The 12,695-nt window shown below is 49.1% G+C and overlaps 1 protein-coding gene across 1 annotated transcript in view; it reads right to left on the reverse strand.

The window, feature by feature from the left end:
• SYNE2 (spectrin repeat containing, nuclear envelope 2) overlaps positions 1-12,695 on the reverse strand; it is a 269,558-nt gene that overhangs the window by 25,632 nt on the left and 231,231 nt on the right. The window contains exon 99 of the mRNA XM_014545947.1: positions 2,637-2,799. Within this exon, the coding sequence (XP_014401433.1) occupies positions 2,637-2,799 (163 nt within the window). The remainder of the gene's footprint in view (positions 1-2,636; positions 2,800-12,695) is intronic.

Genomic DNA, 12,695 nt, shown 5'->3' on the forward strand with positions numbered 1-12,695 from the left:
ATGAGAATTCAAGGACAGCATGTCCCTCGACCACTGTGGGCTGCGGGCTTGATCCCAAGTGTTCAGGTCTTATTTCTCGAAGCAATTAAGCAATTTATTACATTTAATTAGTGACAGAAACATAAGTAAGGTTTTTAGAAATGGCCCATACATAATTTGTGTGTGTGACACATTTGTAGTGTTTTTGATGGAGTATTGAAGGCCTGGTCTTAGAAGAATAAACATATGGTAAATTAAAAAACACACAAAAATACTGAGTTTCCTCAGGACATGTGTGGTAGACGGACTATCCTCCCACCTCCATCCCCTTATCCCCAGAACCTGGGACTATGTTAGCGTCCATGGCAATGGAGAGTTAAGGTTGCTATTCAACTGACCTTAGTATAGGAAGATGATCCTAAATTATCTGGGTGGGCCCAAGGGTCCTTAAAAGTGGAAGAGGGAGGTAAAGAGTCAGAGGAAAAGTGACGATGAAGAAAGGCAAAATGCTGGCGCTGAAGGAGGAGGAAGGGGTCGTGAGCCAAGAGATGCGGGAGAGCTCCGGGAACTGGAAAGGGCAAGGTAACGAAGAGAGCAGATTCGAGTCTGAGAACCCGACGACAGCCACATTGCTTATCTGGTCAAAACAGAATCTGCTCACGGGTCTGAGAAGAACAGAGGCAAAGGAAAGCTACTGAAATCTATCTATATAATCTATCTATATAATACAGGAATATGCAAATTAGCCGGGAATGCTGTAATGTCACGACCCAACAGCAGGGACCTGAGGCTGCATGGCGCCTGGCTGGGGTGAGGGACCTCAGGCTGCGCCCCCCACCCCAGCACTGGGCTGGGGGACCTCAGGCTGAGCCTCCTGCCCGACGGGGCATGATGGGGGACCTCAGGCCACGGCCCCCGTCCCGGTGCCAGGCCGGGGCACCTGAGGCTGCACCCCCTGCCCAGTGCTGGGCTGGGGGACTTGAGGCTGTGTCCCCCACCTGGAGGGGTTTGATGGGGGTAAGTCCAGCCATGTCTGAGTCTCACGTAATGTGGGTGGGGCTGGCCGGGTCTGGGTCTCCTGCGTTTTCGAAGTGCGTGCGGGTGGTGGGTGGGGAATTGACTCTAGGTCCCACTGCGCACCCCAGATTCTGACAGGAGGGAGATTTTCATATACATTTTACTAATTTTCTTTCATCTCTGACACTTCTCTTATAGAGAAAGAGCAAATAACAATATTAAAATATTTCCTAATTAATTCCCTTTTAATGTGCACAAATTTCGTGCACCAGGCCACTAGTAATAATATAAACAACGATTTTACCAATAAAGACAAGCTTGGGTATAGCAACGAGAAGGCAGGTGAAAGTGAGCCCGTGGAGGGCAGGAAAGTGGATTTGATGAGTCAGTGATCTAAAGAGCACCCCAGGCTAGTGTGATGGTCAACACCGGTAGGACTCAGTGGTTTCAAGGGAATTTCCAGGGTTGGCTCCAAGGGTACGTAAGAGATGACAGGAAGGCAGGGAGCACTGCAGGGTGGCTCCCTGAGCTACTGGTCCAGGCTTGCTCCTATTACACCTTTTCTGTTTTATTTACTTTTTAAAAACCTCTATCACAGACACCAGGTATTATCCCATGAAAACCTTCCTTTGTGAGAAAAATGGCTTTTCTTTCAATTTGTTGCCTTCCAAAACTATATAGGGGTGGGCAAAAATGGGTTTACAGTTGTAAAACAAATAATATAATAACTAATAAATAATACAAGAATAAACTCTGTTGCGCGTTCTCACAACTGTAAACCTACATTTGCCCAACCCTATGTTAACAAAAACAAAACAAACATCAAAGTTAAAAAAAAACACACCACAAAATAAAAAACCTATTGGCACTAAGATGAAGGTCAGCACCTTAAACATTATTCCAAGTATTTCACAGAGAACCATGTGAATGGCGGTGGAGCGGTGGGCACTGGAGAGGGAGGCCTCCCACGTCCAAGAACATGGACAGGCGGTCGGCTTTCTCTGGAAAAACCAACCAGCGTCATGAAACGTGACCGTGCGAGCACACAGCCAAGAGGAGGCAGGTGTGAGCGGTTCTGTTTTATTTACTTTTTTAAAAACTCCATCAGACACTGAGAATTATACCATGAAAACCTTCCTTGGTGAGAAAAATGGCTTTTCTTTCAATTTGTTGCCTTCCAAAACTATACAGGGGTGGGCAAAAGCAGGTTTACAGTTGTAAAACAAATAATACAATAACTAATAAATATTAATACAAGAATAAACTCTGTGTTTCGCATTCTCACAACTGTAAACCTACATTTGCCCAACCCTATGTTAACAAAAACAAAACAAAGATAAAAGTTAAAAAAAACACACCACAAAATAAAAAACCTATTGGCACTAAGATGAAGGTCAGCACCTTAAACATTATTCCAAGTATTTCACAGAGAACCATGTGAATGGCGGTGGAGCGGTGGGCACTGGAGAGGGAGGCCTCCCACGTCCAAGAACATGGACAGGCGGTCGGCTTTCTCTGGAAAAACCAACCAGCGTCATGAAACGTGACCGTGCGAGCACACAGCCAAGAGGAGGCAGGTGTGAGCGGGCAGGTGGCAGGCCCACCCCCCCCCTCGCAAAAGCCCACTTCTCATGGCCCACCTGCTGCTCGGCGAGCCGCTTCTGTATCTCCTGGTCATCACAGACGTCATAGACCACGGGCTTCGAGAGCTCAGACTCAATGCGAGCCAGCCAGGTGCGAAGGTTGCTCATGTTCTTGTCTAACTGCTGAATAAAAGCAAACGTCTCCTTCAGCTTCTTCACCCTAAACACATGTGCAGGAAAGAGAAAAAGGAGGTGGAACACAAAAGTGCAACACGCAGTGGTGAGAATGCTCCAATGGGTGTAGGGGGTGAAATATACTGACGAACAGAGGGGATGGCGGGAGCAGGGAGAAGGGGTCAATGGGGGTGGGGTGGGGAAAGGGAGACATCTGTAATGCTTTAAACAGCAAAGATAAATGGGGGGAAAAAGCAACCTATATTGGCCATTGATTTTATAGCGAGAACAACTCTCACCAGATAGGAGCTTTCACAGAGTATGTGACACTTTACAAAGTTGCTGTTGCTGTTGATTTTCAAGTGGACTCAGAGTTAATCCTCCCAAACAAAGATGAAGTCCTATCATTCCCAGAGTGGGGTTCTCGGGGCCCAGCCCATCTTTCTCTCTAGGTTACATGGCCTCACCTGACCTCCCCCGCTCTGTCTTGGGCACCCCGAGACTGCAGCAGCCAGGGAATAAAAGCACCCTGACGGGTTGAAGACCACACGCCTGGTTCACTCGGTGGTATCTGACCCATGATGCCTCTCCTGGGACTCCCCTCTTGAGCAAGCACAGAACATGTACCAACCCCCCACGTCTAGTCTGAGGGACGGGGTGCTTACACTTTCGAGCACAGCTCTAATCTCATCCACCTCCCCAATCCGCCTGACTCAGGGGGGAATGACAGCTGCTGAGGGAAAACAGTCTCCATACAGATCCCGAAATAAAATGTTTCCACAGACCACTTTCACGAAAGTCCTAAAGTAGAGGGAGGGCGGGCTTTTTCTGGAGATCTGTGGGATTTTTAGTGAAATCCAGAGACTTGAAGTAATGGCTGCAATGGGAATTCCCCACTTATCAACACTGGGTTTCGAGGTGCTGTCAGAACCCCATCCCATGGCACCAGGAACAGGAACGGGGGCACCGGCCCTCACTCACAGCAAGCACCACCGTCACCTCTTCCTTGCCTGCCTGTGAGCAGCTTCCTCCCGCCCTCCTCGCCTCCCTCCCCACCTCTGTCCTGCAGCCAAAGTATACATACGGTAGCATACGTTAGAGATGGCGAGTGATCCTCGCTCAAACCCCGCCACAGTCCTCGCCCTCCCTGACAACCAGGACAATCTCCCGACTGTTCAGGTCCTCCAGTGGTCAGCGGCCTCCGCCTCCAACCCTCCTCCCTTCTCCACTTCTGCCACTGCCCCTTGCCCACGTGCTCCCTACACCGGGGCCCTCCCGCCTTGTGCTGTGCCTGCCACATGCTGCGTGGGGCTCAGCACCTCCCAAATGCCTGGCGGGCAGGAGGTGTCACCAAGTCTTTGTTGAATGAACAAGTGTGTATAGGACTTCCACCACAAGCTATTTAAGTAGTCCACAGAGTGGTGTGTGTGCGCGCGCGTATTTATTTTTTGCATCCTACAATTGACCAACTCAACCCCAGGACTTCTTGCTCCAGCTCTTTTACCAGTTAGTTTTATGATTTAGGGAAAATCCTTTTATCTCAAGCCCCCTCATTTCTAGTAGGCCTTTGAGACCCCTCAAGCTTCAGGGAGGTAACATTCAGGTGAAATTATGGCCAGAATTCTGGAGGTGACCAGACCTGAGGCTCCTCAAGCTTCAGGGAGGTGAAATTATGGCCAGAATTCTGGAGGTGACCAGACTCTGTTCTCTAAGTCCCATTATATCATCTATGAACTGTGCACCCCTGAAAGGTACACAACTTTCCTGACTCCTGGTTATCTGCAAAGTCATCCACTTTGCAGGTGGTGAGACAAATGAGATGCATGGAAAGCCTTTGGTATACAGTAAGTGCTCACTAGGGTACTAGCTCTTATTATTGCTAACTGGGATTACATGATGCTATGATGAGGCCTCATTTATACAGCATTGGATCTCACAAAGTCCATTCATAAATATTTCATTTTCAACACTGTTATGAGGTAGGCAGGCTTAGAAGTAGGCTGTGGAGTCTGGTGGTAAAGAGCACAGACTGTGGTCAGGGTCTGAGTTTGAATCCTGCCTCTGTTTAATCTCATCTATAAAACAGTGTCAACAGGATCAGTACCTCCCTTCACTGGGTGGCCGAGAAGGTTGAATGAGATATAAGTACATGAGTGGCATTTGACACAGTGCCTAAGAGAGACACATTCCCAGAAACTATGGTCATATGACTTTCAAGGGGCTATTTTTTCCAAATTACATTTTACTGGAAACACTATGAGGAGTTCCCTTCAAAGCCTCAGATGATTTATTAAAAAGGAAGTAACGGAATCCAGGGCCAGGCCTGGATGCAGTTGTAATCTAGATCCCTCCTTTGTTCCTGTGGCTTCAGAAGTATACCCTCCTCACCCCAATACCTTGTCACCCCGATGGCCCAGGGACCAGAAAGAACATCTCCTACAATCCCGAGCTGCCGGGACTCCCAGGCCCATAGGACAAGTTTGCAAGGGGTGGCCTCCTGGTAAGGCTCTGTCTGGAGGAGCAGCCCAGCCCTGAGAGCTTCCCCACAGATAGGAGCTCAGGCCCAGCAGCCTTTGCACAGCTCTCCTGTCCCGCCTCCCAGAGCGGCAGCCCCACTGCTTCATCCCGCACCCGGCCCTATTCCAGCCTCAGGATCCCAGCTTCTCATTCTAAAAACAGGGCTAGAATGGAAGTTTTTAAATGAAGGGAGCTAACAAGCAACAAAATGACCTGGGAGGGCTAGAATGCAATTAAATGAAGGGAGCTAACAAGCAACAAAATGACCTGGTGCAAGAAACAGAGAGGTGCATTGACCTTGAACCCTGTTAATCCCAGGGTGAGGCGTGCAATGAGCAGAGGGGGGTGCATGCAGCAGGTGGAGGGGTTACTTTCTTGGCTTCCCCTGGTCCGGTACTCCAGGTTGGTGGTATCCAACATGGAGGGCTCAAGACACACCAATGGGATGTAGGAATAAAACATTAGACTTCCTGTTATTGTCCCATTCTTTTTAAATTTCTACACTGGGTATGCTTTATAATTTACAAACTTTATCACTCAAATGGGACGTATGTAGAACAGGCTGTCATTTACTGGTGCCAGGCCTGTTGTGCCGCACACGCTAGCAACTTACTCAATCCTCACAAATGCTATGAGATCGGCACTACTAATATCCCCATTTGACAGATGAAACAACGGAGGCACTGAGATGAAATAACTTGCCCCACGACATGGTCAGTAACGGGCAGAGGCGGGATTCACACCCGGGCAGTCTGGCCCGGAGCTGCAGTTCTTAAGCACTTTCCTCGTGGCACCGCCCGCATATAAACCTGCGCGTGCTCATGTGCACATACTGGGGGCATGGGGTGGTTTTTGTTCCCGTTGGTGAACATGATGAGAAGTCTAGACTCCTGGCTCCAGGATGAACTGGGGAAGGGGAGGGTAAAGCCTGTCCACCAAGGGCTGAATTTGGGGTACCCATGTAAGATTCTCCATGGTTTCCTTCCAATAAACATTTAACCACACATACAAACCTGTGCGTGCTCATGTGCACATACTGGGGGCACGGGGTGGTTTTTGTTCCCGTTGGCGAACATGATGAAAGTCTAGACTCCTGGCTCCAGGATGAACTGGGGAAGGAGAGGGTAAAGCCTGTCCACCAAGGGCTGAATTTGGGGTACCCATGTAAGATTCTCCATGGTTTCCTTCCAATAAACATTTAACCACTTGCTTTGTCTTCGGGCAGCGGTTCTCAACCTGTGGGTCGCGACCCCTTTGAGAGTCGAACCACCCTTTCACAGGGGTCGCCTAAGACCATCGGAAAACACATATATAATTACATATTGTTTTTGTGATGAATCACTATGCTTTAATTATGTTCAATTTGTAACAATGAAAATACATCCTGCATATCAGATATTTACATTACGATTCATAACAGTAGCAAAATTACAGTTATGAAGTAGCAACGAAAATAATTTTATGGTTGGGGGTCACCACAACATGAGGAACTGTATTAAAGGGTCGCGGCATTAGGAAGGTTGAGAACCACTGTCTTAGGGTCTTGTGCAGATCCTGAGGCTGCAAAGATAACTGAAAACAGGTCTTCTTCCCAGAGAGCGCATGATCTAATGTAGACATCCTAATAAAATATAGGAGATGTTCACTATCTCTCTTCTGACGGAGTAAACGATGTTCACTCCTACCTTCAAATTCGTTTTTTCATAAGCCAGGTGGCCATGTTGTATGTTAAAGATCAGTGCACCTCCGAGCGATCGGGCCACAAGACAATTTGCAGCCACGCTGGGAGTCACAGACGCTCCTAAACCTTGGCTCCATTTTGGGCGAGTGAAGGGCGGCAGAGACAAGCACACAGACCACTTGCATCCTTAGGGCAGGAAGGGAAGGTGGGAGGGAAAGGGAAGAAGGTCACCAAGAAGCTACAAAACATTCATCCGGTCAGGACTGAACATGTTTCTGTGTCCAAAAACACGGTGACAGAGATCAACGCTGCTCCTCAGACACTGTGTTACCACTTACTCCAGGAGCCGGCAGATGTGCTGTTGAGTGTGTATCGTTCTCTTCTGCACAGACACCGAGATCTAATTATCACCTTTCCCAGGCCTGGGAGCACGGGTCCTTTGCCACCCCAGGCCCCGACTTCCCCGTCAGGCCTCATGATTATTGCTCTTGAAAAAGTTTAACTCCTGAGTTAATACTGAGCAACAAGGAAAGCCATCCAGAAACCAGACGCTGGGCACAGGGAAGCGACCCTCAATACTGCATGTCATCAACCACCGAGGCCACCGAGGTAGCTCGCACCTCTGCACCTGCCATGGTTCACCCAGGTGCCTAGGCTAACGATGCTCACGTATATATTTCATCAAATTCTATTTCTCCAGAAAAAAGTAAGCATGGCTTCCTGAGCTGCATTCCAGTTCCCAGGATGAAAAAACAAAGTATTTAGGGGCAAAGGGGAAGTTCTTCACCTGTGTGGCCTAATGCAAGACCCGAATAAAAATTCTTATATGAAACCAAACAAGATAAGAATTTTGCCTGAGTGGCTACACATAAGCAGTTCTGCAGGGATGGTGGGTAGAAATGCAGAAAGTAAACAAGGTGAACAGTTTTCCTTTTATCTTAACCAGCAATGGATCAGAATGGAATACTTAAGAGCCCTGCTCTCCCCCCAAAACAAACAAAATCAAGCCAGGTTAGCACCATGCTACGTATCAAGCCCAAATCTTAGGATGTGACGATGGAGGATTCATCTATTAAATTCATGTACAAGGAATAATTTACATTTTGGTCCTATTCTCTTACATGCCAAAGGGTCTACAGTTAAATGATAAGGCCCCAGAGCAGTATAAGTTAAAACAATTCCACTGCCAATGTGGACAGCTTCCCTTAAAATATACTGAGGAAACAGACTTAAAATACACACAGGGAAACTGAGATGGTTGAAGGATCTGAATGTGTCTAGAAATAAACAGATTCTCAGACCTGTGGGCAGCTGTCAGTTGCTTAAAACACTGTGCTGATTCTGAACAACTGCATCTTTTCAAACGACTAAACATCTTTATCGTAAGATAATCAATTGCTCCCGGATCCTGACGCCTGGTCAGGGGCATGGACACGACCAGGCATTTGAGCTAATTGCCTCTCTGAAGCGTCTGGTCGCCGGAGGACTTCCATTTTGCACACCGTGCGGTCACATCCCTCCCTGCTTGTCAGAGGCTGGCTGCAGACACACACGCATGCTGACACGGGAGAGGACCCATCCCCCGATGGCTGGCACACGCACGCCACAGCCATCTCCTCGGAATCTCCATTGTCACCACAACGAGGCAGCGAAAGAGCAAGACACAGAGACAGCAGCCTCCCGTCGGCCACAGGCAGAGCTGCTGACTGAAATGGCACTTACTGTTGATGAGAAAAAAATCATTCCCGATGCTTAGCGAGGGCTCCAAGTTCCCGGCTGCACCTCCACCTCCCAGGCGCACGGCGGCCCCTCCCCCGGCCCGGCCAGCAGGCCTCTCCATTCACTGGTTCAGCATCTTCCACAGGCCACCCGCCCCTCGCTGCTACAAAGCTATGCCCCCAGGAAAGGAGGAGACCTGCTTCTCAGCTCCCTGCAATGTTTAATCTCAGTTTTCTCCCTTCCCATAAACGAATCTCTCCGGCCCTTTACACACACACACACACACACACACACACACACACGCACAGTCTTTGTTCTGATGCCGCAGGATTGCCGTGCCGGGGGAAGAGTCGCGGTGTTATCTTGGCGATGGGTTATTTATGAAGTGCTATAAACCGACAGAAGAAACATTTTAGATTGGCGCGCGGGCAAGAGGATTTCTGTCTCGTCAAATTCGATTTCTCTCTGTTTCAGGTTTACAAGAAACGGTGAAATCGGAAGCCCCTGAGCATAACAGGGACATCTTCCTCCCTCCCTCCTCTTAAGGAAGAAATTTCCCTGAGGACAGGGGTGCTTCTGCCCCCTTTAAAAAATATATATTTGGATTGATTTTAGAGAGGAAGGGAGAGGGAGAGAGAGATAGAAACATTAATGATGAGAGAGAATCATTGATTGGCTGCCTCCTGCACCCCCCACACTGGGGATCAAACATGCAACCCGGAATCAAACCGTGACCTCCTCGTTCATAGGTCGATGCTCAACCACTGAGCCACACCAGCCGGGCTGCCCTGTTTTTGTTGTTGTTCTGGACATCCTGGCTTAGGAGGGGCAGAGGTCATGTAGTCCATTCCTCTGCGTTTTGCAGAACAAATGATTTCTTGTGGCACAAGTGGAGTTCATGAGTTTGCAGAGGAAGGAATCTTGCCATTTCCCTTGCTAGCTCCTCTCAGGTTTACCATAGCGCGAGTATCTAAAAGCTCCTCCCCCTCCAACGGCGGTTCTCTATGCGACCCCGAGGGGCTCTGCTTACAGGGGCACCTGGGTTTGTGTCCAACCCCTTTCAGGCTCAGTCCCAGCCTGATTTTGAGACTCAACTACATCAGTCATTTCTCCTGAAGCCCGACTAGACTGGTGACATGAGGAGGGCAGATCTGAAAACAAATGAAGCATCTCACCAACGTGTGCCCACATGCGTGGCTGCCTCTGGGACCTGCTAAGTATGACCCCGCACGGCTCAGTCCCGGGGCCTGCCTGCTGTGGACACAGGCTACTGACTGGCCACTGACCCAGTGGACAGCGGCTGCTGCCTCCTGGGGAAGCTCCCCACCGCGCAGGAGGCCTTTCTGCAGGGCCTGGGACAGCAGCCCCCGGCTCCAGAGGTGGGATGAGGGGGCGGGTGGGAAGGAAAAGGGACGGGCAGGAGGCTGACCTCACATCTAGCTCTCTGCGTGCTGAAACCTCCAAGTCCACTCTCCCACCCCTGGATCACGCACCCGGCTAGGGCCAGAGCAAGCCAAGGGCATGACTAGCAGCATTGTTTGGTCTTCCAGAATAACCTTGAGAAAACACAGATAGAGGGAGAGCAACAAAAATCTGTATCAGCTTAAAAAGGCACACAACTCCCCGCCCATTCTGCAAGAAATGGAAAAACAATCTTGACACACAGTTGCCATGGTAATCACTCTGGGTTTAAATGACAACATTTTAATTGCGACTCTTGCAAAACAGGTGGGCTGCTCACACTGGTTGGTCAAATGTGCTTTGCTAAAAAGTTGTTTTTTCAGACTTTTTGGTAGCGAGAGAGCTACGGAGTCTAAAGAGGAAGGAGCCATATGGTAGGGAATATGCGTAAGCCCTTCCATCCTCACAGTGGCTTCAGGATGCCAAGTCTCTTACCGACACTACCATCAAGGAGAGATTAGGAAAGAGATAACAACACTTATAACATTTTTTTTTTAAGGAAAGAAAAAGGTCCCTTTTCCCATAATGAACATTTAGGAAATTCAGATCTGCAAAAAGAAAATTAAAATCACCAATGATGCCAACGCCGACGGGTAACCAATGCACACACTCCGGGTTACATCTGCGCTTGGCTGTCTCATCTGTTCTCGGCACCAAAGCTTTGACTAGTTCATCCTCAGGCCGCTGGAAAGTCCTTACAAACAGCCCCCCACACCCCCATGTCAGAAGAGGCTCCACCAAGAACCAGCAGAGAGCCTCACTCACGCACAGCACCCCTGCCTCCCAGGGCGAGCTAAGGCTTTGATTAGTAACGGGTCAGGCAGTTCTGGGAAACGGAAGTAGATGGGTTTCTAAGGAAGGAGATGAGTTTCTAAGGCGTTCAACTTCTGGGAGTTTGAAATCCAGGGTAGACATAGGTGAGATACTCGTGGGGGTGAGTCTTTCTCTGGCATCGGCCCCACTGAAGGGACAATGGACAATGGCCGGGGCCCTGTTTTCAGAGCTTTGGTCGGTGGGTGGATCTAGCCAACTTTACATCTTCCTGTCCATCATCCAGCACCGTGTGCCTACCCTGCTCTTACTTCCAGGTAACCCGGCTTCCTCCACAGCGAGGATGGCACGTCCTGCTGGCTCTGAAAGACAGCTTCTGCGATGTCACCGTCTCTCCTGCACGGAGGTTTTGGGGGGTCGCTTCTCAAAGATGTCATCTGAGAAAACTCGGGGAAGAGGCGGCGCTAATATCTACAGTTTACAAAAGTTTAACTCTTCACGTAATTGACATTTCATGTCATCAAGTCAGTTTCAGCTTCAGAAGAATCACACCGTTGTACCAAAATGTGTCTGGTGCCTCAAATGGCCTCCCCGTGGGTCAGAGTAATAGCGTGTTTCACGGGAGTTCAGATGTCCCCGATGTTCCAGGCTGCCCACGGGTCCGCGAGGGTCTCCATGCTCCTGCAGCGGCTGTGATGGAGAGCCGCGCTGAGAGCGCTAATGCCCACACCACGCCCCACGCCCCACGCGACCTCAGCAAGGAACGCAGCATCGACGCAGGCTCCCTCTGCCCCTCCGATGACTTGGTTATTTCAGGAGACGTGTCCTCCAGGTTCTTTGCCTTAAGGCAGCGGTTCTCAACCTGTGGGTCGAGACCCCTTTGGGGGTCGAACGACCCTTTCACAGGGGTCGCCTAAATACATCCTGCATATCAGATATTTACATTCCGATTCATAACAGTAGCAACATTACAGTTATGAAGCAGCAACGAAAATAATTTTATGGTTGGGGGTCACCACAACATGAGGAACTGTACATTGCGTACCGCATAGAAATCTCTAAGACATACGCCAGGGACCGCACGTTTTTGGGCAAACTGCACATTATTTAAATCATCATAATGCACTTTAGGTGTTGTTTTTCAATAATTATAACATTTTTATTTACAAAAACAATTAAACAATTAAAGTTCATAGTACTTTTTTAACGTATGGTACTGCGTAAAACATTTTCCTCTATGAAGAGGGACCAAACAAAATTTACATAAGTATCTAGATTCGCTCCTTTTTCCATGGGCGTGAAAAACGAGAACACTCGTGAGCGGTCCTTAACAGATGGCGCGCGAAACACGAGAAAACTCCTGAGCGGTACGAAATGTGTTAAAGGGTTGCGGCATTAGGAAGGTTGAGAACCTTGGTTTATCAACAGGGAAACCGAGGCACACAGGCTGCAGACCTGCTGACAGAGGGGCAGGCCCAGGATTTCTGACTCGGTGCAGCACCGCGCCCCACCCTCTGTGGCTGGCCCTGTGCTCCCCAGACCAGCACCACTGGCAGCACCTGGGCACTTGTTAGAACCGCACATTCTCCGCCGCACCTGGACCTGCAGGGTCAGAAACTCTGGGGGTGGGGGTGCAGCACCCCACGTTTGCGGGAGCCTCCAGGGATGCTGATGCATGTTTATGTTTGAGAGCCGCTGTTCTGCAATAAGTGGTAAATTCTACATTGAGCTCTCAGTTTTAGAAAAATTCTGAGAATCTACCTTTAAACCCCGAGGTCTCAAAGGAGCCACGT

This window comes from Myotis brandtii, unplaced genomic scaffold (assembly GCF_000412655.1).
Source record: "Myotis brandtii unplaced genomic scaffold, ASM41265v1 scaffold423, whole genome shotgun sequence".
In the NCBI taxonomy this organism is placed as follows: Eukaryota; Metazoa; Chordata; class Mammalia; order Chiroptera; family Vespertilionidae; genus Myotis; species Myotis brandtii.